Source organism: Microtus oregoni, unplaced genomic scaffold (assembly GCF_018167655.1).
Source record: "Microtus oregoni isolate MIOR12 unplaced genomic scaffold, Mior012 000007F_ref0000211, whole genome shotgun sequence".
NCBI lineage: Eukaryota > Metazoa > Chordata > Mammalia > Rodentia > Cricetidae > Microtus > Microtus oregoni.
Window position 1 is genome coordinate 54,018,835 of NW_024543066.1, and position 23,376 is coordinate 54,042,210.

General features: G+C 50.9%; 1 protein-coding gene across 2 annotated transcripts in view; it reads left to right on the top strand.

Annotated features, from left to right (window-relative positions):
* Kcnn3 (potassium calcium-activated channel subfamily N member 3) overlaps positions 1 to 23,376 on the top strand; it is a 148,985-nt gene that overhangs the window by 103,922 nt on the left and 21,687 nt on the right. For both annotated transcript variants that reach the window (XM_041656246.1, XM_041656247.1), the window contains exons 4-5: positions 15,841 to 15,982; positions 22,219 to 22,329. In XM_041656246.1, coding sequence (XP_041512180.1) covers positions 15,841 to 15,982; positions 22,219 to 22,329 — 253 coding nt within the window. The remainder of the gene's footprint in view (positions 1 to 15,840; positions 15,983 to 22,218; positions 22,330 to 23,376) is intronic.

A 23,376-nucleotide genomic window follows, 5' to 3' on the forward strand; every position in this document is an offset into this window, starting at 1 on the left:
CCACCCGAAGCTCTCATCGTGCCTTTTCCTGGGGTGATGAGCAAGGAACCCTTTTCAGGGCATCCCCCCTTCCGTTTTAATTTGTTCTTGGCCACAGAGTGATCCCCACCTCCCTCCCACACTAACCCTGTCTGGGTGAGAAATTGCCTGCCTGTCATTCTCTAAGGAGAAACCCCCTTCCTCCCTCCATCCAGAGAGTCTCTGCAGTCGCTCCCCCCAGGGGGCGCCATTGAAGCCTTTGTGAAAGCCGCTTCCTGGGGATGCACATAGCCTGTGCTGCTGAACCAGTAACCCTAGCTCTTAATTACAAGAGTTCTTTCCATAGAGATCCAGGCCCAGAAACCAGAAAGGGGGGAAGTCCCCAGCGACCTCTCCACCCCGTTTTCCTGGGCCTTTGTTTCCTGGGAGGCATTCCATGGCTAAACACAGGGCTGTGCTTTGGGGCAAATGCAAGGCTGCACTTAGTTTGGCCATTCAGTTGATGCTTTATTTGTTTCCTTTTTTGGGAGGTGGCAGAGACTGAATTCGGGGCCTTGCATGTGCTAGGCAAGTGCTCTGCCTCTGAGGTTTATCTCCAGCCCTGGGTTTTTGTTATTGTTTTGTGTTTTAGACCAAGTCTTGCTCTGTAGCTCAAGCTGGACTTAAACTTACTATGTAGCTCAGACTATTCTCAAACTCCTGGTCCTCCAGCCTCAGCGTCCTGAGTGTTGAGATGACAGGCATGCACCTCCACCCTCAAGCAAATGCTTTATTTTGTACACATGCCCTGATCTAGTGGAGCTAGGTTTCCTATCAGGGAATGAAAGATGATGGGTGTTCATCTTTTTATCAGAGAGTGTGTACAGTGTGGGCACACAGGGCTCCAGCTGGCCTTGATTGATGATGACAATGGTGGATCCTTCTTAGAATAAAGCGACAATCCAGCCCTGCCTACCTCGGGGAGATACTTCTAGATCATAGAATAAAGTGACAATCCAGCCCTGCCTACCTCGAGGAGATACTTCTAGATCATAGAATAAAGTGACAATCCAGCCCTGCCTACCTCAGGGAGATACTTCTAGATTTTACAATAAAGCTACAATCCAGCCCTGCCTACCTCAGGGAGATACTTCTAGATTTTACAATAAAGCTACAATCCAGCTCTGCCTACCTCAGGGAGATACTTCTAGATCTTAGAATAAAGCGACAATCCAGCCCTGCCTACTTCAGGGAGATACTTCTAGATCTTAGAATAAAGCGACAATTCAGACATGCCTACCTCAGGGAGATACTTCTAGATCTTAGAATAAAGCGACAATCCAGACATGCCTATCTCAGGGAGATACTTCTAGATCTTAGACTAAAACTACAATCCAGACATGCCTATCAAGGAGATAGTTCCAGAAATAAAGCGAGATGAGAAATGGAATATTTCTAAGATCACAGAGGAAATACTTTGCAAGACTCCCCACTACTTTTATTTTTGCCTCTGTGTATGAGAACTCAGCCATCAGAAAGCCCTTTGCCTACAAGTCGTGCCCTGTGACTGATGGCAGGTATCAAGAAAGGCTCAACCAGGAGAAAGAAGACTCCCAGACAGGGACAGAGGCCCTGGGTGGGCACAGCTAAATGAAAACCAAAGACAGTAGAGGCCCATAGAGGAATGAAATGAGACAAACCCGGTTCATTCCAAACTCACATGGCTGAGAAGCTGGGCAAAGTACCAGAGGGGCAAGGCCTGGGTCGAGGGGTGGTAGAGTTGACAAGCTCAGAGGGCACTTGGCCAGGAAAGCCGTCTAAAGGAGGTGAGGGCCTCAGCTCCACGGGGTCTCTAGACAGGAGGACCGGTATGAGCAGCATTCAGGAGTATGAGAGCACAAGAAGCAGCTGCTTTCTGGGGATCAGGACGAGAGTCTGGGCCTCTCTCCTTCAGTGTCAGAGAGGGAGGTACGGTGTCAATCTAAGGACACAGTCCTAAGCTCTTCAGTCAAAGCCACAGTTCCCAGCCAGTTCTTCTTCCGGTTCTGCTGTTCAGATCCCTGGCTTCCGTTCACCCATGTGCCTCAGGTATAAGTCATCTCCATTACAGTAGCTGAGTCCCAACCTCCCTTCCCATGGAAGGAAGCAAACCTAGGTCCAAGAGAACGAGGAGGGTCTTCACAGGGCTGTAAACCAGCACGGCCCAGGGGCAGGCGCCACAGCCACGGCGCTGGTGTGTGCATCACGTGTCTCTGGAGGCCATTTCTTCTTCCTTCGCATCTTCCAGGCCAGTGGGAGCCACTGTTGAATTGGAGCGCTGGAGGCGCCCGAGTTTTGGCAGAGTTCCTAGACTGCAGCTTAGAGGGAGCTAAGAAGGCACAGGCTGACTGTGAGGCGAGGTGCCTGGTAGGATACGGCTGGTATAAGGTGTAGCAAGAGTGTGGAGCCGCGGCCCACAGGACCGCTCGACGGATGCGTAGTGATGGCAGAGTAAGATCAAGAGCAGCGCCTGGGTTCTAGAAGATAAGAGTGGCCCTGGCCACGTGAAGATGTAGGAGAGAGGTATAGAGAGGACCTGGACAGCAAAGAAAGGACCGCTCTAAGAGCAGGGTCAGAGATCAGTTGGTTTACCCGCTGCCCTACCCCTTCCATACCATGTGCCGGCAGCCAGCAGACCACAGATGTAGTCCGGCTGGCCCCACTCACTTTCTGCTGCCCTGACTCCTCAGGGGCTCCCTGGAGTAGGGACCTAGTCCTGGCTCATTTTCTGCCACCTTCATCTGATCATGCCTGGCAGATTTGAGCAGAGACTGGTATCCCCCAAGAATGAATGATTACTTGTGGAGGCATGGGTGATCTTCCCCTGAAGTGGGGCTCCCATTCTGAGCCCTCCCAGGAGGCTAAGAAAGTGGAAGAGGGACAAGGAGAAGGGCAAAGAAGAAGAAGAAAAAGGAGAGGCAAGAAGAGGGTAGGGGAGGAAGGCGCATAGTTAGGGAACGCAGCTGCCAGCACAGGCCTCCATGCCTTCTTGTATACTAAAGCCCTGTGCTGGTGATTTGGGGCAAGTGTGTCTTGGCTTGTACAGCTTCCTTGGTCCTCAGCTCACTTCATCCCTCTCCTGAGCCACCCTCCTCGCCTGGGCCCTGCCACCCCAATCTCTCTGGTGGTTCCTCATGAACATACTGATTTCAAGGAAGGTGCCTTGTTCCATGTGTCTAGACTCATCTCAGCACACTTGTCTCAAGTAGACATGGTTTTTGTCGTGCTGGTGTTGTTCAGAGTCTATCTTCATGGAGTTAGACTCACTCTTACTCACTGACGGAACACAGAGGTTACCTGAGGCTACCATGCGTGCAGAGCTATATGGGAGATGTGCGTGGCCGCTCACATGATAGCCCCACAAACCCGGGAGCTACAGCATGCTTCCTGTCAAAGCCCGAAACGTGGAGAGGCAAGCCCTTAGCACAGCTAGACAGCACTGGCATGGGAAACCACCCTGCTCGTCTCCCCACCCACACGGTCTTCACCATGAACATCCCAGTGGAAGATGCTTCCCCAGGAAATGTTCCTTCTAGGCCTTGCTTTCCTCCCTTTCCACACATCTTGTCAAACATTTCCCAATCAGAAAACATGGAAATATTTTTTAATAAGAAGAAAGAAACACTGCAAATTGAGAAAGCTCTGCCAGATGAGCCAGCTGGTTTTTGATTTAATAACCATCCAAAGAGGTGGACAGCGCTCCCTGGGAGGAGGTGGACTGTGGAGGGACTGGCAGCTGGCTCCCCTCAAATGCTGCTTCCTCTAGCAAGGTTGGGGGGATCAAAACAAAGAAACCAGAGGCTGAGGGGGACAGCCAGAAATGCTGGAAGGCTCAGCTGGTGTCACCCAGATGTCCCTGGACTCTGGCAGAGCTGCTTCCTCACCTCCTGGGGTGTGTGCTGTTAGCTCCTAGGGAGAGATTTAGACGTTCCTTGGAAAGCTGGGTTGTCAAAGGGAAGCATTATTATATCTCTAAATTCAAAGTCGGCTTTTGGAAAACTGTGCTGTCTTTGAGTGTAAAGGGACCAGGGAGTGTCTTTCTGACCACGTTGTAGCGCGTGCACTATAGGACTTGTGCTCTGCCTTTCAGTTGGTATTTGAAGATGTTTATAGAAGAAACTGTCTTTGGGGTGGAAATGAGCAGGAATAGCCCTGATGTCCCCTCAGGTGTTTACTTTTCAGCCAACTTTGAGTTTCAGTGACCTCTTCACACACTCCCGTGTTTCCCCAGTGCCTCTGAGCTGAGGCCCACGAGCCCTTGAGAAATAGCTGCAGTGGCAGGACTGGCATGCTGAGGATACTTGATGATTTGAGCCAAGTCGGGACGTGGACAAAGGCAGAAGTAAGGATCCCATGCTATGTCTCCTTCAGCAATAGCTTCCAGGCTCCCTCTGAGGAGCAGGCAGTAACCAGTCATGCACACACTGCCTTGCCATTAGCCAGAGGCAGAGGCCCTGCCTAGCCGGTGAGACTGCTCCCATGCCCTGTCCTGTTCACTGCAACTCTTATGTCTGGGCTAGGAACAAAGTCAGTCCCAGCCTCCACTGGTCCTCTGCTTCCTGGGAGAAGCTAGTTTGGTCAGTTATTCTTTGGAGGTGTTTTGTTTCCTACATGTAAAATTAGGGCAACAGTCCTCACTCTGCCGACTTTGTCCTGCTAGCTTGTGCCAGGGCTTTGTGACTAAATGGGCTCTTCCCTGTCTCCTTCCGTCCATTTGCTTAACAAACATTCATAGAGTATCCGGGATGCATCAGGAAGGGGCTGAGAAATAGGAACAACGAAGCCAAATATGTATCATGTTGGGTAGTGTAATACATGGGGTGGGGGCCAGGACAGGAACTGGGGCGTGATAGGTGCATCAGGAAGGCTGGTAGGAACAGGGTGGCCAGGAGCCTTACCATGACACTGGCAAGTGAGCCAAGGGCTGCCATGTCTGGGGGAAGAGCCTTCCGAGAAGGAACAGCAAGTCGGAAAGCCAGGAGATAGGAATAAAGCTAGGCTGTTGAGTTGCTGAGCTGAGGAAACAGGAGGCTCACGGCAAAGGGGCTCAAAGTGGTTCCACGGGTGTGGAGGGATGGTTGCTAGGCATCTGGAAGGACTAGCTTTTGCTCTGAAGGACCCAGGGATGTCTGGCATGCCCTTTCCCCTGCTGTGGTGAAACCATGGTGGTACAAGGTGTGGTTGTTCAAGCAGAGGCGGAAAGGTCAATCAGCCAGTACCTCCATGTCCGTGGTCCCTGTGAGAAGACAAGACCATGCCCAAATGAGGAGATGAGTGCTCCCTACCGACTCTCTCCGTAAGGTGAAGCTGACAAGATTTGATGGCACCAGGGGAGATAGAGAAGGGGCAGTGGCCCACCCATAAGGCAGAGCGACCTGGCAGAAGAGAAAGCACTGTGGGGAAGCTGGGCTTTCCTGAATGGCGGTGTCTAATGCCTGCTTTCCCTCTGCATCCTGTGCCGCTGTCCTTGCCACTAGGACAGAGCCCCAGGTGGGACGCTCTTCCAGAGGCAGTCACGTGCCTCTATCTGTGTCCTGCACAGAAGGCTGCTCGCTCTTCTACACTCTAGTAAGAGAGGCAGGGATAGATTAGGCCTGGTTCCCTGAAGGTAGAGCAGGGACAGGATTATCCAAGGTCATGAAGGACGCTTTGGGTTTTCCTCCAGTTCTGCCAAAGCAAATCACACCCAGAAGACTGTCATGGCGCCACAGCTGCGAGTGCAAGAGAGCCCTGTGTCAGGTGATGTTCTCACTCATGGGAAAGGAACTCTGCGAGCTGGTGTCCCCTTTCACTGGGAAACTGGGGACAGGTACTGCGTGTACCGTGGGGAGGGACCAAGAATTTGTGGTCTTGTTCTTGTGTTCACATTGACGCCAAACAGGCTGGGGCCTTCCAGCTGCAGAGCCAGATCAACAGCTGGATAGTGAGGATGCTGTGTGGTGTGGGAGTTAGGAGAGTTTGAGCTGGGTCTCATAGGATCAGTTAAGACAAAGGCAGACCAAGGGGAACTGAGAGATGTGTGCACCGGGCAAAGTTAGGACACCTTGGAAGCCAGAGGAAGAGACTCAGAAAACATGGATGAAGAGGAAAGGAGGCGAGCAAGCTGCTTAAGATGCCAAGGACAAGTCGTTCTGAGGAGAGCAGGACAGCGGGTCCAAGGCCACCACTGATCCAGATGCATGCTGTCAAGTTCTTCACTGGAGATCTGAGCAGGAGAGCCCAGCTCTGTGCAGTGTCTGACCGTGAGAAGCTGAGCATGGGAGGACAAGTTGAGGCAGTCATCCATCTGGAGGGAGGTTCTGCGCAAGGCCCGCCTGGCTTGACTCTTGTGACATTCCAACAAACAAAGCAACCCTAGACAAATGGCTGGAGCCACCACATCCCTCAGATCCATACGGAAAGACTCTGCTATGGAGAAGCTACTTTGCACAAGTGTCCAAACTCCTCTGGAGACAAAGGAAGAGCTGTGTTCTCTTCACTTGGGCTTCATTCCCATAACCTTGTTCTGGAATAGGTCACAGCCAGTGTCAAGAAGCTGAGTTCTTATTAATAGTGAAAACCAACTCGAAGCTCGAAGAACTGGCAGCCACTTTGACAAAAGTCAGTCTGCCGGAGACAACGGCTGGAGTCATTCCAGCGTGCTTCACTGGGCGACTCAAGCTGGTATTGATTCAGGATGGCACAGAAGCAGCCATAGCCATACCACAGACATTTAGTGAGCACCTACTATATGATAGATCTGGAGGTGGTACCCAGAACGGGCTGCAGAGAGAACTATTATGTAACTGTAGGGTTACTAGGGCAATGGAATAGTATGAAGAACTCAGAAATAGAGCTACTTGCTCATGGAGGAAGCCCTGAAAGTCAGGGAGAGGAAATCCAGTTTCGGATGAACTGCAGAGTCTCATAATCTCAGGGAGGGAGGGGTTTCCCAAACATCACCCAAAGCAGTAAGTGCAATGACAACAGAGAAATGCAACTTCGCTGGAGTCCCAAACTTCCATGAAAGATATCTGAGTACCAGCAAGGTGCCTCAGCGGGTGCATGTGCTTGTTGCCAAGTCTGATGATCTGAAAACCATCTCTGTGGTCCACGTGATAAAACGAGAGAATCCTCTTCCACAAGTGTTCCTCTGACCTTCATACGCAAGCCGTGACATGTGTCCTCCAATAAAGTAAATACGATTATCACCTCCATGGGTCAGGAATCCCAAGGCATCTTCAGTGGGTACCTTTGGCTCAAGATGTCTCATGAAGTTAGGGCCTTTCTCTCTTCCAGAGTTTAGGCATTCAAGGTCTTTCCTGTGCTTGGTGGCATGGAATGAACCCTCACCATGGTGCTGGAGGCGATTTTTCATTGGCTTGCTTCAAGACATGGGCAGTGTCTTCTCTCTGGAAGAGCAATGCCAGAGAGAATAGGCGGGACATCACCAAGACAGAAACCCTACCTGGTGAGTCTAACTTCTGCTGAGAACCTCCATCGCTTCAGCCACATTGTATGTATTAGAAGTGAGTTACCAGTAGATCCGGCATTCAAAGGACAGGACTGCAAAGGTGTGACTCCCTCGGGATGGAGATTGACTGGCAGCCACTTCAGAAGCTGCAGAACACACTGAGATGAAGTTTACTGCGAGAGGAGGAGAAAGAAACAGAGTCCAGGCTAATGATGGCTAGCAGGAAGTGGGATGGGGAGCTGTGGGAACACACTGGCAGGCGTGACGGTTGGGGTTGGTGGTCCTTCCTGGGGGCTTATTTTCTTGTTACATTCTGTGTATTTTCTTTATGTATTTGTGTGTTGTGTATCAGTTACTTTTCTTATCCCTGCAACAAAGATGCCTGGCCAAAGCAGCTTAAGGAGGGAAGACTTTATTCTGGCTTCCAGCTTGGGAATGTAGCCCACTGTGGCCAGGGAAGCTCACTGTGTCCACAGGCAGGATGCAGAGACATGAATGCTGTAGCTTAGCTCCCTTCCTCCTGGCTCCCATCTAGGACTCCTGCCCTCGAGGTAGTGCTCTTGTGTGCAGGGTATCTCAGAACAGGTCCTCGCAGACACATGGAGGAGTGGTTCCTGGCTGATTCAAAACCCTGTTAAGTTGATGACAGCATGCAAACATCTTATTTTATAACAATTATTATTGTATCTTCCTTTACTTCGAGATTGTTATTGTTGTTTGCTTGCTTTGGAGACCAGGTCTCTATCCCAGATTGACCTTGAATTTGCTAAACTCTTGATCCTTCTGCTCCAGCTCCTAAAGACTGGGATCTGCTGATGTGGACCACAGTCCAGTTACGTCAGAGCTGGATGTCAAGGCCAGGACTGTGTGTGTTAGCTGTCTTAGTTACTGTTCTCTTGCTGCAGAGGGACACCATGACCAAGGCAGCTTACAAATAAAATCAATTTAATTGGTGACTTGCTTACAGTTTCAGAAGGCTACTCTATGACCATCATGGCACAGAGCACGGCAGCAGACAACTTACACCTTATCTGGAAGCTGGGGGCAGAGAGAGAAGGCCTGGGCCTGTTGTGGGCTTTTGAAACTTCAAAGTCCACCTCCAGTGACACACTTCCTCCAATGAGGCCACGCCTCCTAATCTTTCCCCAAACAGTTCCACTGAGAGCCAAGCATCCAACAGATGAGCCTATGGGAGCCATTCTCATTGAAACCACAGTAGGCAAGCACTCTGCCAACTGAACTGAGTCCCCAGTGCCTTGCATTGCTTTTATATTTGATATGTATGTCTGCAAAAACTTTTAATATTTGCTTATTTATCTGCTTGCTTATTTGTTTTAGTTTTTTTTCTCTCTCTCTTGAGGTAATTATCTTACTGTGTAGCCCAGGCTGGCATTTGAACTCACTACAATCCTTCTGCCTCAGACTCATGGACCCTGATTGCAGGCATGTGCCTCAGACCTGGCTTTCTGCAGAGCCTGTTCGGTCTGTGGTCCTGTGATGTTTTCCATGCACTCTTAGCTCTCCCCACTTAGCCATTTCCAAGCCTGTGACTTGCCTGGCCCTGCTGATGAGCCTGGAGGCTTCCTCCAGGGCCCTGAAAGCATGCGTGGACTGCGTACTTCCGGGATCTTTGGGTTTAAGCATTGTCTGTTCACTTCCAGGCTGGAAGGTGAAGGTCTAGTTCCCTATCCTCCCCTCAGCTCTTCCCATCCCCGGTTCTTTTCTAATAACTCCATCTTATTTTGGTTAAACTAGAAATCAATGTTTATATCACTTAGTTGAGACCAATTTGATTCTATTCATCGTTGGACCTTAGAGTAAAATTTTCTCATTTTCCTTTCTCTGCAGAAGATTTCATTTTCTCTAGAGTTGTTAGTGATCATTTTCCTTCATTTGCTTGTCTTTCTTCTATGTGCCCATCACTCGTTCAATTCCAAACCATAACATTTGTTTGTACCTCCTTTGGGGAAGCTCAGGTTTCTCAGGCCTTTGAAACCTACCTCCCGGAGACTGGCCGCAGAGCCTCCCACCTTCACGCCTGTCTTCCACAGGTACATCATGGTGTCCTGGCCTTTCCTCCTCTGTGGGGTGGCCTTCTCTAACCCTGGTCTTCTTTCTCCTTGCCTTTGGAGAACCTAGCCCCGTTGTGCTGGCTAGTTTTATGTCAGCTTGACACAAGCTAAAGCCATCTGAGAGAAGGGACCTCAACTGAGCAAACACCTCCATAAGATCTGGCTGTGGGGCATTTTCTTAATTAGTGATTGATGGGGGAGGGCTCAGCCCATTGTAGGTGGTGCCATGCCTGGGCTGGTGGTCCTGGCTTCAACAAGAAAGCAGCTAAACAACCATGACGAGCAAGCTAATAAACAGCCCCTCCATGGCCTCTGCATCAGCTCCTACCTCCAGGTCCCTGCCCTGCTTGAGTTCCTGTCCTCGCTGCTTTTGACGATGGACAGCGATGTGGAACTGTGAGTGACATAAACCCTTTCCTCTCCACATTGCTCTCGGTCATGGTGTTCCATCACAGCAACGGTAACTTCGTTACACCCACTATGGCTTCCTGGGGGAAAACAAACTTTCTAGAGCCTTGTGGATGGGCAAATGCCTCTCTCTCTCTCTCTCTCTCTCTCTCCCTCCCTCTTTCTTTGACTCAGTTAACCCTTTGATACTTTTCTATTGCTGTTACAAGGTACCATAGGCCAGGTAACTTACAGAAGAGTGTATTGGGGCTTGCAGTTTCAGAGGCTCCAGGACCATCATAGTGGCAAGCAGGGCAGCAGGCAGGCACACATGACCCTGGGGCAGCAGCTGGGCACTCATCTCTTGAGACACAACCACAGGGCAGAGCTAACTAGAAATAAGCCTTTTGAAACCTCAAAGCCAGCCTTCAGTGACACACCTGACCTCTTGTCTTAGGGTCACTATTGCTGTGATGAAACACCGTGACCAAAGCAGCATGGGGAGGAAAGAGTTACTTGCCTTACACTTCTATTGCACTGTTCATCATCAAAGGAAGTCAGGACAGGAACTCAAACAGGGCAGGAACCTGGAGACAGGAGCTGATGCAGAGGCCATGGAGGGTGCTGCTTACTGGCTTGTTCCCATGGCTTGCTCAGTTTACATTCTTACAGAACCCAGGACCACCAGTCCAGGGATGGCACCATGCACAATCGGCTGGGCCCTCCCCCATCAGTCCCTAATTAAGAGAATGCCCGCGGGCTTGCCTACAGCCTGATCTGGTCCCATGGAAGGGATCTCTTTTGAGTCTCCCTCCTCTCTGATGACTCCAGCTTATGTCTGTTATGCCCAGATTACATAGATTCCCCCCCTGCCAAAACCCACCAGGAGACTGAGTCCTATATGTAAAAGCAATTTATTCTTACACAAGTTTGCAAACTCAGACTCTCCTATGTCCAATGCATTGGAGTGATCAGAGAGCCTGAGCTCAGTGAGGGTTGGGCTTTATAGTAGCAAAGGTGGGGGTGAGGGATTTCTAAGGTGCAGAAGCCCTGAATGGCTGATATTTGTCTAGGGGTGTCCTGGTGAAAAGCTATGGGTGTGTGCTGGCAGGTAATCCTATCTACAACAATTGGAACGTTAGGGATTTCCTTGGGATGGACTGTTTCTGGATGGTGCCTGGGTAGTCTCAGTTTGTGGTCTTTCTTGGAACCAGGTATTGCCCTAGGGTAAACTACTGAGACCTAGGCCTCTAGTGAGCCTGTCATGGCTGGGTGCTACAATGTCAAATTGACATAAAAACCAACCAGGACACCCTCTGATCTTTCCCACCAACTGGGGACCAAGTACTCAAATGGGGCCATTCTCATTCCGACCATCATAAATGGGTTTGGAATCTGGTATCTCTTAGAAATTAATTTCTTTTCAATTTGCTATCAGATTTTTTTTAATTTCTTTTCAATTTGCTATCAGATTTTTTTAAGTGTACAAATATTTTGCCAGCATGCATGTCTATGCAGCATATGTTGCCTGTGGAGGTCAGAAGAGAGCACTGGATCCCCTGGGCCTGGAGCTACAGATGGTTGTGAGCCACCATGTGGGTACTGGGAACTGAACCTGGGTTCTCTGCAAGAGCAACAAGTACTCCTAACTACTGGGCCATTCTCTGGCCTCATTTTCTTTTAGAATTTTGATGGATGTATCTAGCCTTCTAACTTCCAGTGTTCTGGGGTAAGCCAGAAGTCATTATAAATTTGTAATTTCTTTGTCTTTCACCTTCTTCTCTCCTGCTGCATCCAGGCCACAGAACCCTGCAGGATCTCCTTCCTTCTCCTGACATTAGGAACTTTCACAGCAACGGGTCTGGCTGGTCGCTGTCCATTGTGCTGGGGACTTTGGTTGCCACTCAGCTCTGCCGTTCTGGGGAATGTTCGGATTTCTTCAGTGATGACCTCCCTCCCCCAACAGTTCTTTCTTTCTGAAACTATTCTCTGGGCAGTAGACAGATTCGCCGAGTGTCTCACACTTCGTGATCATTTCACTCTTTCAGTCTTCTGCTCAATTTCTCTTCTGGCTCTATTCGATCGGCTTTTCCTAGGAGAGCAGCCATTTATTTTTAATTGAAAATAGAATCTTCTCTCATATAGTAAATCTTGACCACAGTTTCCCCTCCCCCGATTCTCACCTCACAGATGCAATGTCTTATTTATCTCTCTTGCAGTATTAACTACAGGCTTCCTCCCCACCCTCCCACCCTCCCCACCCCGCCCATCCCTTCCCAGCCCTGCCCAAGGGTTCTTCTCTGTGAATGATCTGTTGACCCCGACTCCTTTTCTTGATTTAAGTGACTAATTTGGTCTGTCTTTGTGTGTTAGAGGCCTTCCTTCTTCAGGTGTCTGGAGGTTACTGCTTGCTTGCTTATTTTTAAAAGTAAGGAACTTCAAACTTAGTTGTGAGAGATCTGCGGAACAAAGGTAGTTCTGTGTGTTTAATGAGAATCTCTCAAGCCATACTTTTTTCTTAGCTCTTATTTATTATGTAATATTAAGTAGAAAAAAGAAAGAAAGAAAACCATCGTTCACCCTGATGGAAAAATTAGCAATTACAATAAATATTCTTGAGTTCAGAGAAAAAAAATCCATCCTCAGCCCTTAGAGACAAACATGAAACTACTTTCTCCCCAAATTTCTCTATTGCAAAAAATAGCGTGAGGTTAGTACGTGGCTGTGTGACATGTGTAAATGACTTAGAACTGTGAATAGGCCTGGAGCCGCTCTCCCTCCCACAGCCCTGAATCACCAGCTGATTGCTCGCTCATCACTTCCTGCTTGGCGAGCTGCACGTGGGTCTGTCTCCATCACAAGGCTTGCTTACGCCACAGCAGAGCCACAGCGGCTCCCAGCAGCAGGGCCAGGTCAATTGTGGCCCCTCCTGTACCCCCACCACAAGAGGAGGGGGCAGCGAGTGAGTCTTTCCTCAGCACACAGCAAAGGTGTGTGTGTGTGTGTGTGTGTGTGTGCTGAATGAAAAAGAAACCTACACGAATAATTTTAAAAATCATAGAAACAAAAGCAGTTACATATCATCTTTTAAATGTTTTGTTTTTGAGACAAAGTCACTGTATCTAGCCCTGGCTATCCTGCAAGTCACTCTGTAGACCAGGCTGGCCTCCAGCTCACAGAGATCTGCCTGCCTCTGTATTCCAAGTGCTGAGATTAAAGCCGTGTGTGGCCACACCTGGCTTGCCTTGTATGGGATTCCCCTTTGAGCTCTGACCTCTGTACCCAGAGTTCACAGGGGGTGCTGAGGACAGCCAGCAGCTCAAGGACACCAGTGTAAGCTGCAGAATTTGCCAGAAAAGGACCAAGGAGCCCCCAGGCGCAGCAAAGCAATCCTGTACACATTGCTGCATGTGCCACACACACTATTTTTGGTCACCTGGTTGGCATTAAAAGCTCCCCATTTCTTCTCCAGGTGCCCCCTGCCCAGGGCCTGACCTCCTAGGCTTGTGGGCAGTCACATCATGCTCAGATGGCCACAAGGGGCTTGTGCTTCTGATTCTTCTGTTCAGGGTCAAGTGTGTCCATCTAAACTGAGGACAGTCCTGCGGCTGCCTTGGTTCACCCCTGCTGGGACTTTGCTCTGACATCATAACTCCTGCCCGTCTCCGCCCTTCCCCGTACAAGCGGTTACTGCTGATAGGTGGGGGCACCTAATCTGGGCTACTGCATTACTGTTGCCCATGGGCTATTTAAATCTTCCCGTTAGCAGGAAGGAAACTGAGTCACAGAGGGATCTAAGTCACTGTCTACAGCTATGGAGCTCCATCCAGTGAAGCTGGCACTGGCCCATTCCCTGACACACTACCCCTCCCGACTGAACGTCAGTGTCCTCAGACCTGATCCGAGATGGCGTTCCAGAAAATATCCTGCCTAATTGGTGACACTGGCTGCACCCCTGCAGTGTTTGCATCTGCGTTCTGTCTCATTGTGTGGGTTCATTAGTCTTCTTCAGTGTCTTTCCCACAACCACCGTGTCCCCACGCTACATCCCCAGTCCCAGGGCCTAGTTTTGTAGGCTACAGCCTGGAGTCTCATCATCTCCCAACATGCAGGAAGGGACTGCAGGCCAAAGGCCTGGTAGGACAGGCAAGCAGGACAGTGGACAGGTACCTGTCCAAGGTGTGCCTCTCCAGGGTGGCCAGGGGAGCAGAACAGGCCAGCCTGCGGATGTGAACCTGGAAGAAGCATCCACCAGGGTCCTAGGAGAGGAGCAGAGTATGGCTAGGAACTGGAGGCAGCCTGCTTTAAAACAGGGATCCTCAACTGTCCCCAGAAGTTACAGGAACCTGTGCCCTTGTACAGGCAGCGGTGAAGACACCGACACCCGCTGACGATTTGGGACTGGACTTGGGGGCAGGAGGCAGCTGCAGCCATAGCAACCCCAGCTCTGCACACACTTACCCTCAGATGGCTTCCTCGCTGCGGCGCTGCCTCTTCAAGCGTCCTTCACCACAGACCTTCCCAGAGAGCCTTACCATGCTGCATTTCCTCCACCAGGCAACCCAGAATGGCCTCCGAGCCCTCTAATACCGGATGCAAGCATCTGCCCGTAGAACTCCAGGCCCCCCAACCTCTTCTGCACACTGGCCTCCCAAGCCCTCTCCCAAGCCCTCCCAAGCCCAGGTGCCCTCCTCTCGTGACCCTTTCTCTCACTCTAGGACACATGCCAGTCACTTCCCATTCTCTGGTGCACAGTGCAACAGCAAAAGCCCATGGACTTTGATTCAGTTATTTTTTGTGTGTCTTTGGACAAGTTACTCAATGTCTCTGTGCTTTTAGCTGCTTACTTCAGCCACCTCAAGGGGCCCTGTAAGCAACAAAGTCCTTACATGCATAGTGTCAGCCGTGCGGCAGGGGCTCAAAGCAAGGCATCCTCTGTACTCTGCTTTGGTGTTCAGCGTAGCTGCTTCCCTCTGGCCAGCAGCTCTTCCTCTTCCTTCAGGAACATACCCAGCCACAGCTTCACCTGCAGATGCCCCTGCATGTCTCACTCATGGAGTTCCAAGCTCTCTTGTGCATGGAGGTCACAGCTGGGCATAGCCATGACTCCGCTGTTTGTATGCCATGTGTCAGTCTCCGTGGTTACAACACTCTCCAACAGCTGTCCCTGCTACCAAGACAAACCTCTCTGGCCCAGGCTCTGTTCCCGAGAGTGGCTGGGAGACGGACAGAAGTCCCATTGCACTCTATGCCGCTCACACTGGTCCAGTAGGGTGGCCCTATGAGGAAGGCTCTTCCGTCCTCTCCGGCTCCCCTCTGCCCCGCACGCTGAATTGGAGGTCCTTTCCCCAGGCCTGCAGGAGAGCTGCAGCTCTGTCCCTCTGTGTCTCAGTGTCACTGTCACAGAGCACCACAGACAAAGCCTAGTTCTGATGCTTTGGGAGGCCAGAAAGTCCTCTGTCAAGGTGACAGCAAGTTTATGTCTGGAGACACACCTTGTTGCTACATCCCCCAGAGGGAAGGCAGGCTGTGTCCTCGCAAGTAGAAGGCACAAGAGTGAACCATGCACACTGATGTATAAACCTCTTAAGCCAGGTGAAGGGTCACAGGCCTGAAGTCCTGTCACTTGGAGATGGGGGACGAAGATCAGGAGTTCAAGGCTGGCCTGAACTATGTATTTTAAAGGAAAATTTAAATTTTATTCCTGCATGGTTTTATCCGAAGCCTTCCTACCAGCAGGGAAAGGAGTCTAAGGTGCACTGCAAATCCGGACTCGGCCGCTGCAGGGGGCACCTGGGTGGGCTGCAGGACCCTCAGGAGCCTAGAGAGAGATGTCGCTGTCACCGCTGCACCTAACTCAGCATGTCCCCATGTCCCCAGCCTCTGCTCCCAGAAGTCATTTCACATTTAACCCCTGTCTCCCCTTGGCAGGTACCACGACCAGCAGGACGTGACCAGTAACTTTCTGGGCGCCATGTGGCTCATCTCTATCACGTTCCTGTCCATCGGTTACGGGGACATGGTGCCCCACACATACTGCGGGAAAGGTGTCTGCCTTCTCACTGGCATCATGGTGAGTACCGGCCCACGGCCCTGCCCTCGAGGTGTTCCAGGAACACAGAGGGGTCTATTTGGGGACCGGGGAGGGGTGTTAGTCACTAAGACCCTATGCCTGTCCTGTACATCAAAAGGCAAGTGTGAACTGCGTGTGCAAACCTAGCTTTCAAAGCCCACCCCCAAGTGACATGAGATTGGTTGCTGCTCTCATCCTTGGTTCGCTACCAGAGAACACCAGGGTTGTGATTTACCATGCTCCTTCCTGTGTCCCTTGTTCCACAGACCTTAGTACCAGTTCTGATCGAGTGAGTTTAGCTAGAGCTGAGAAATATAATATTGAGGCAGCCTGAAGGGACCCACGCCCTGGATGGGGTTGGCTGCTGGCATGAGTCCTGGTTTGCCCACACGGCTCAGGGCCAACTCTTGACTTTCCCATGTGTGCGCACTGGATTGCTGGCTGAGTGCCAATGCTTTCCAGCTTGGGTATCTGATAAGGCCAGCAGGTCTCTAGGCGCCCAGCACCGAGGTCTAATCTTCCCACCCTCAGCCAAATGCCTCGGATCCAGGGGCTCTGAGACATGTGTCCCTTGCATCACTGGGGCTGTGTGCAGCATCTAGGAGGGAGGTGATGTGTGCGTTAGACGCAAGAGCTGAGTTTTCACTATACCCTCACTGTGCCCTCTGACCGGGCATGCTTACACTCTCCTGGGTGAAGTGAACCTGGGCACCTGACTGCCCTCCTCACTGGCTCGTGGGCCCCAAGAAGTAACTAATGTGACGGTTTGGGGTAAACAATGAGAGCTCTACCCAGGCCATCCCCACTTTTGAAGTAATTGGGGTTGGGGGATACTTTGGAGGTGGGACAGGCAGTGTCCCCTTTAATGCCCTACTTGGAGTCTTAGAACCAATGCCAGACTTCCTTCTTTGAGCCCAGTTGAGACCCTCTTCTCAGAAGAGGAACGACTTCGAGGAGAGGGTCCACAGTTAGTCCTGGGGCACTAAGGTTGGTGCTGGAGTGGCAGGAGAGATAGGGTGCTTGGAGCCTGGTACGAGGTCCCCATGGGTTGGCCCCCCACTTTCCTGTCACTGCCTTGCTCTGCAGCCCGCTCTGTGCTGCAACGCCCTCCTTTCGGGGCTCCTTTTATCTCAGTTCCTTTCTCACTGCTCCCAGGAAGCAGGACAGCTCTTCCTGCAGGGCAGTGACCTGTGTCTGCAGAAGGGAAAGTTCTAGCTAACTCCATCAAGGGAGGAGACACTGTCCTTCTCTGCTCAGTATGGTGGCCATCAGAGCTGATGCTGGTGGGTAGGAACCAGGGGGCCATTAGGAGCAGGGGAGACCCCAGGGCAGTGGGTGGCTGGCCACAGCTTCCTGTTCCTTCCAGCCCCCGAGCAGAGCAGGCCCGTGTGAGCAGGCTGCCTGGAAACAGCTGGTAGTGACAGAGGCATAGTGCCAGGCTGGGATAAATCATGGTAAGTGTAAGGCTTTAGAACAAACACCTCCCATCGTTCAGTAGGAGTCTGTCTGGCACAGCTCCAGCTGTCACCAGGAAACCAGGCAAAGACTCTTCCTACCCGAAAGGAGCGAAATGTCACCTGAGAGCTGTGCCTTTCCTCCTCAGACTCCTGGAGTGGGCTCCGGCCCCACCCCAGCTCTCAGGCAGGGTGCTCAGAGCCGTGCTGCCAAGAGGTGGACGGGCCCCTGTTATTTTTAAATACCAGCCATTCTCCCTCTCAGCATGGAGCTGTGCCCCATCCAAGAAGCTGCCCAAGCCCACTGTTTCCCTGGCTCCCTGGCTCCATGACTCTTGGTTTCTATTCGAAAGCCTGGTAAAAGCACAGAAAGCCCTGGCCCAAGACACTGCTTCTCCCTAGGCAGTGTGGCCACCCCACCTTCCAGCACCCTTGGTGGCTGTGTGGGCCCACAGTGTTCCTTGTGGATGGCAGTGGGATCCAAGTAGGAAGGACCCGCAAGTGAGGGACCCCGCACTGCTTCCTGTATGACAGTTACAGCCCAGGCCTTTCCTGGGAGCACTTTGCATAAAGCGTGGCTTCAGGAATATAAGCTTTTCCCCCACAAAGGCTCCAGTGTGAGACATTGCCTCTGTTCACTGCCATTCAGTGTTCAGTACGCACTCGGGAAGCCTGGTGGCTTTTTTTTTCTATTCAACGTGACTCTCCAGCTGAGTCATTCCTTTCTAGGGGCTCACATTGCTAAGGCTACCCCGCCCTACCCCCAACATGATGTATATCTCCTGATTATTATTCCAAGGGCCTTGACTAAAGGTAGGGCTTCCTGTTTGGTTACCATGGACACCACAAGGACAAGGCAAGGACTGCACAGGAAGGGAAAAGGAAGGATTTAGTGTGCCTGCTACAAATGGCCTTAATCGTTGTTTTCCTCTGGCAATCCAGCAAGTGCATAATTACCGACCATTAGGCAGGGCATGCAACTGTCTGGACAACTTGACACTGTTGGCATAGGCCTGCAGCATTTGAGAGTTCGCTCATTAACACCAATCCACCTTGAACCGCAGCATCTGCCCATGAGGAAGGATACTTTACAACGTCCACCCAGAAGGGAAACGGGCTCTGCTTCTGTTATCTGGGAGAGCCTCAGGGTCCCCAGAGACTCCGCTTCCCAGGGATGCTCTCTGCCACCCTGGTGTGGGCTGTGGACAAACAGGCCTTGAAGCTGTCCCCAGCAGTGTCCTGCAGGAGAGGTGACACAGAGCCAGTGACTTGGGCGCAGCATGGGAGTGGCCTGTGCGGTGTCTCTCCGCACGCAATGCCGCAATGCCGCAGGCCGCCCTCCTCCATTTGTCATTTTCACTTATGTTTTATTTCCTTCGCGGCCTCTCCAGTTAAAAACACCTCATACTTTCCCCCTTGGGAAACTTGTTTTTCCAGCATCTAAGATTTTCCAGCTGGAAATCTTTCTTGCAAGCAAGAAGTGGGAGGCCTGGTGTGGAGCAGCTGGGGTCCAGGTTTGGGCCCGAATCTGCTGACGATTTAGACATGTTCACCCCGAAGACACCCCTTTTCTGATCAGTCTGCGTCACTCTGCCAACTGTGTACCTTGGAAAGTCTGGCCTTGTCGGAGGCGGGTCCTCTCCCTCCGTGGGAACAGGGCTTGGGTTGATATCAGTGGATTCAGGTCTTGGCATCTGAAGGCAAGAGGCCAAGACACAGATTTGCTTCTCATTCTGATCCCACAGAAGTCATGACAGCAGCTGCCACCTCCCTTATTCCACCCCACCCTCTACTCACGTGCTCCTCTGTCCCCCTCTGTCCACCAACATCAGCAGATTCTGCACCAGGACGACACAAACCCCTCTAAAGTTAACCAGGTCCCTGATGGTTCATTCACCTGTTACACTAGGCTGCACCATGGCCAAACCTTGCAAACACTCTGAGGTGACAAATGCGATCCTGGGGTGACTCTTGGAAGCAGGGAACACAGACTATGAAACTCAAACCCACAGGGACGAACAGGGCTGGGCCAGGGGGAGGAGAGGGTCCCCTGCCGCCTCTCTGGAACTGGGGTTGAGCACTGCCTCTGACTTAGGCTCTGTCCTCCCTTCCTCTCACTGCTCTGTTAGTCTTTCTTTCTTTTCCCTCTCTCCTTTTCTGTTTCCTCACTAGTGCTGGTTAGAATACGGTTAAACTTGTTCTCTAGCTCGTTCCCCATCTCCCCCCTCCCTCTCATCCTGGGAAGGACTAGCAGCCTGGCTCTTACTACTCCACACCATTTTTCTGAGGGCTGCTGATGTTCAATCCCACATCCACAAAGTTGTCTCTTAATCCACATTAATAGCTTGGCATTATCATTTGTGACCTCCCTAGTTACATTTAGACAACGAATAATCTAAAAAAAATCAGAGCGTGCAAGCCAGCAGGATGACACATTGGCTAAAGGCATACTGCCAAGCCTGACAACTGAGTTCAGACCCACGGACCCATAGGTAGAAGGAGAGAACTGGCTTTCTCAGGTTGTTCTATGACCTCCACACGTGCACCATGGCGCTCTCTTCTCTCTCTCTCTCTCTCTCTCTCTCTCTCTCTCTCTCTCTCTCTCACACACACACACACACACACACACACACACACACTCGCACACATGCAGGCAAATAATTAAATTTGATAAATTTTTAATTAAGATTGTGAGTATCTGCTGAAGCTGGAATGATATTAAGAAGGTAGCGCCCTCTGGAAAAACAGCTACAAGAGAGTGTTTACATTTTTAAGTTGAAAGAAATTGGGCCCTGGGATTTAGTCTATACAAAAAGAATGTAGGATGGGTAGTTCCTTAGTTAAAGCACTGCACTTCCTATTAGCAGTTCTCTGGAGTCAACCAGCTCGGCTGTGGGTCCGGACTACAGGGCTTCTGTCTAGACCCCAGCAATTGGAACATGGCCAATTCTGTTGATGATGTTCCCAAGATCCATGTAGCAAAAAGGGGACTCTCTCTTCAGATGTCACCCCAGCTTTCCCCTGGTGATTTAAGTGGAATTATTTCTGAACCCGGGGAACCTGGGAAGAGCCCTCTCCTTCTGATGTTCCATTTTTAATCCTGGACACATCCTTCTTTTTGAAAGTTCCATACAAAGGGGAAGGTTGATGCTGGCTCTGCTCAAGAGGAGAGGGAGCATGCATCCTCCCTCCAGGACGGTTTCTTTTAAGCTATTTTTGCTTTTGGCAGCCTGGCTAAATTGATTATAGCTATAGACTGGGCTGTCCAATTGCCCATATCCTCTGAAAATTGGGCACAGAGTCTCCAGCAAGTCACAGATGCCAAGAAAACACAGCTATCCCCAAACAAATGGGCAAAATGAGGTCAGAAAGAAAAGTTTACAGACTGGGCACTGGGCTTGAACTGGGCGGCCAAATGGACAGTGTCACATACCTGTGTTAATGAGACCCTGTGGAGAGTCTCTTTCCATGGCAGCGTCTCACATGAGACGCCGTCATCAGCAAGGAGAAGAAGGGCAGTGTTGAAGGAAATGCATTTGTCCCAACTCTGCTGTAGACCGTAGTGTTTCTGAGAAATATTCTCCTCGTTTCTCACCACATTATAAAACCTATTAAGCCAAAGGTGTTACTAGTGCATTCCTCCTCGCAGCATCTCACACTGCTAACCTCAGCTCCTGAGGCACGGGAGACTCACTGCTGGCACTCCTAAGTCTGCCACCTCTTCCCTAGGTGGTGGTCAGGCAGTGGTGTGTGACGAGAATCCAGGAATGGTTTTCATTGGCCTCCAGAGAACCAGGCAAAGGGCTTCTGTATCTTTCCTCAGGACACACAGGCCACCAAGCTTCTAAACACAGGGACATACCACTTTCCTGTTCCTGCTCATTGCTCAGTCAGGTGCACAGCTAAAAGACCAGGCAGGAAAAGGGGTCCTCCTGTTCCGTGGTTCAGATCAGGCCTGCTGCTTTGCTTCTCCTCTGCTGTGCTCTCCTGTGGGGCTGGGGAGAGGGAGGGTGTGGGGGGCAGATGGGGGCTACCTGAGCAGACTAGGAACATTGTTCTACAGAGGCTGAGGCTGCCCCTCTTAGTCATTCAAATCCTGGCTGCAGGCAGTAGCGTTGTCACCTTTAAAATTCCTGCATGTTGGTGAATGCATGTGTCTCCTTCTGGAAGCCAGTTCCTGGTGCTGAGTCACAGCCTAGAGCCTTAAGGAGAAAGACCCACACGTGGGGCAGGCACTGTAGTTGACGCCTATCCAATAGTGTTCCCTTTGGGAGGCCACACTCATCTTTGGGGAGAATGCATTGCCTCTCCATTTAGCTAATTCTCAGGACTTCCCCAGCTGTGCACTGCAGCCCACACAGGGCTGTCTTTCCCCTGGGCCTGCTGGGCTGGAGCTGGTGTGAGCTCGGGACAACATGAGACAGACAGACAGGCAGGCTTCCATGCGTTTGTCATTTGCTGCACTGTGCAGGAGCCTGACTGGCCATGTGTTTGAATCCCCCAAAGACTCTTCCTAGCCATACAGTGCCGAGAATTGGCCAGCTCTAAGAAGACTCATCCCCAGTTGGGGTCACAAGACGAGAAGCATTGTAGACTGCTTCTTGGGTGGGGATATCAGGGCACAAGCGGGTTTCGACAGGCTTGATGGAATACCTTGACCAGTCAGAGCCCCGGAGTCTTGTACCTGCAATGCCCACACTGAGCACAGGGCTCCCTGAGTCTTGTGCTTTGCCCTCCTAACTGTGTATTCTCTCTCCTGGGGCCTCTGACGTCCTCCGGCAGGGTGCAGGGTGCACTGCCCTTGTGGTGGCTGTGGTTGCCCGCAAGCTCGAACTCACCAAAGCAGAGAAGCACGTTCACAACTTCATGATGGACACTCAGCTCACCAAACGGGTAAGACACCTCATGCCCATACCTTCATGTCAGAAAGAGACCACACGCCAGATGTGGATGAGTGGTTGGGGGAGCCCCAGCTCAGGCCTTCGGCTCCTCGTCCACAAGTGAATCCCATCAGACCAGGCGAGCCACCATTAAGTCACTGTATGCGTCAAGCAACCAAATCATTTTCCTGGTGATTGGGTAAATAGCACGCAGTCATGGAAGCTGCCTCCCTGCCTGATGGGGCCACATCAATCAGCCAGTACGGTGCTGTTTTTTCTATGCTCAAATATTTTCATGATTCTCATTAAGAAGGGCAATATAAAGCCTTAAAATTATCCTGGATATATATCTAAAGCCAACCCCTTTGTAAAAGCCATTTAAAGAGATCATTGCAGTAGAGCCCACATCCCAAATATTGTTGCTTATCAAAATGGCATCATCCGGGTTTCCCCTTTGGGCTTTCTGGATAATGACTCTCACTTGCAGCCTTATGAACATGGCTTAGGAAGAAGGTAAGTTGAAAATACAGGAATGGGCGATTAGCTGCTGCTCACACACTCCCACTGGGTTGTCAGAGCAAAGGAAGACCGTTTAAGCCAGGCACAGCGATCCCAGAACACAAGCGGCTGAGGGAGGAGGACTGTTTCAAGTTTGAAGTCAGCCTGGGCCACCTAGCAAATCCTGCCTTAAAACAAAATAAAAGACAAGCAAAAATTAATAAGGCTCTCCTTTAGAAAAGAGAAAGGATAAGGCTTCTGGGAACAACAGACCCAATAAACTAGGTAGGAGCTGTTTCTTCAATGACAGCTTTCATGCAATCTTGAAACAAGTGGCTGCCTGAAGGGTAGTCAGGTGTACGACCTCGTGAGAGGCTGCTCTTCTCAAGACACAAAAACCAGGACCCCGTGCTCGACTCAGACCCTGGGCCCCAGGGAAACATGTCAAGGGGACATGAGTACACAGCAAGTCTACAGTCTTAGCTGAGGATTTGAAGGCTGGAGGAATTCTTCTGTGATTGACGTTCCAAAGTGATAAGAATGTTTCTGTAATAGAGACAGG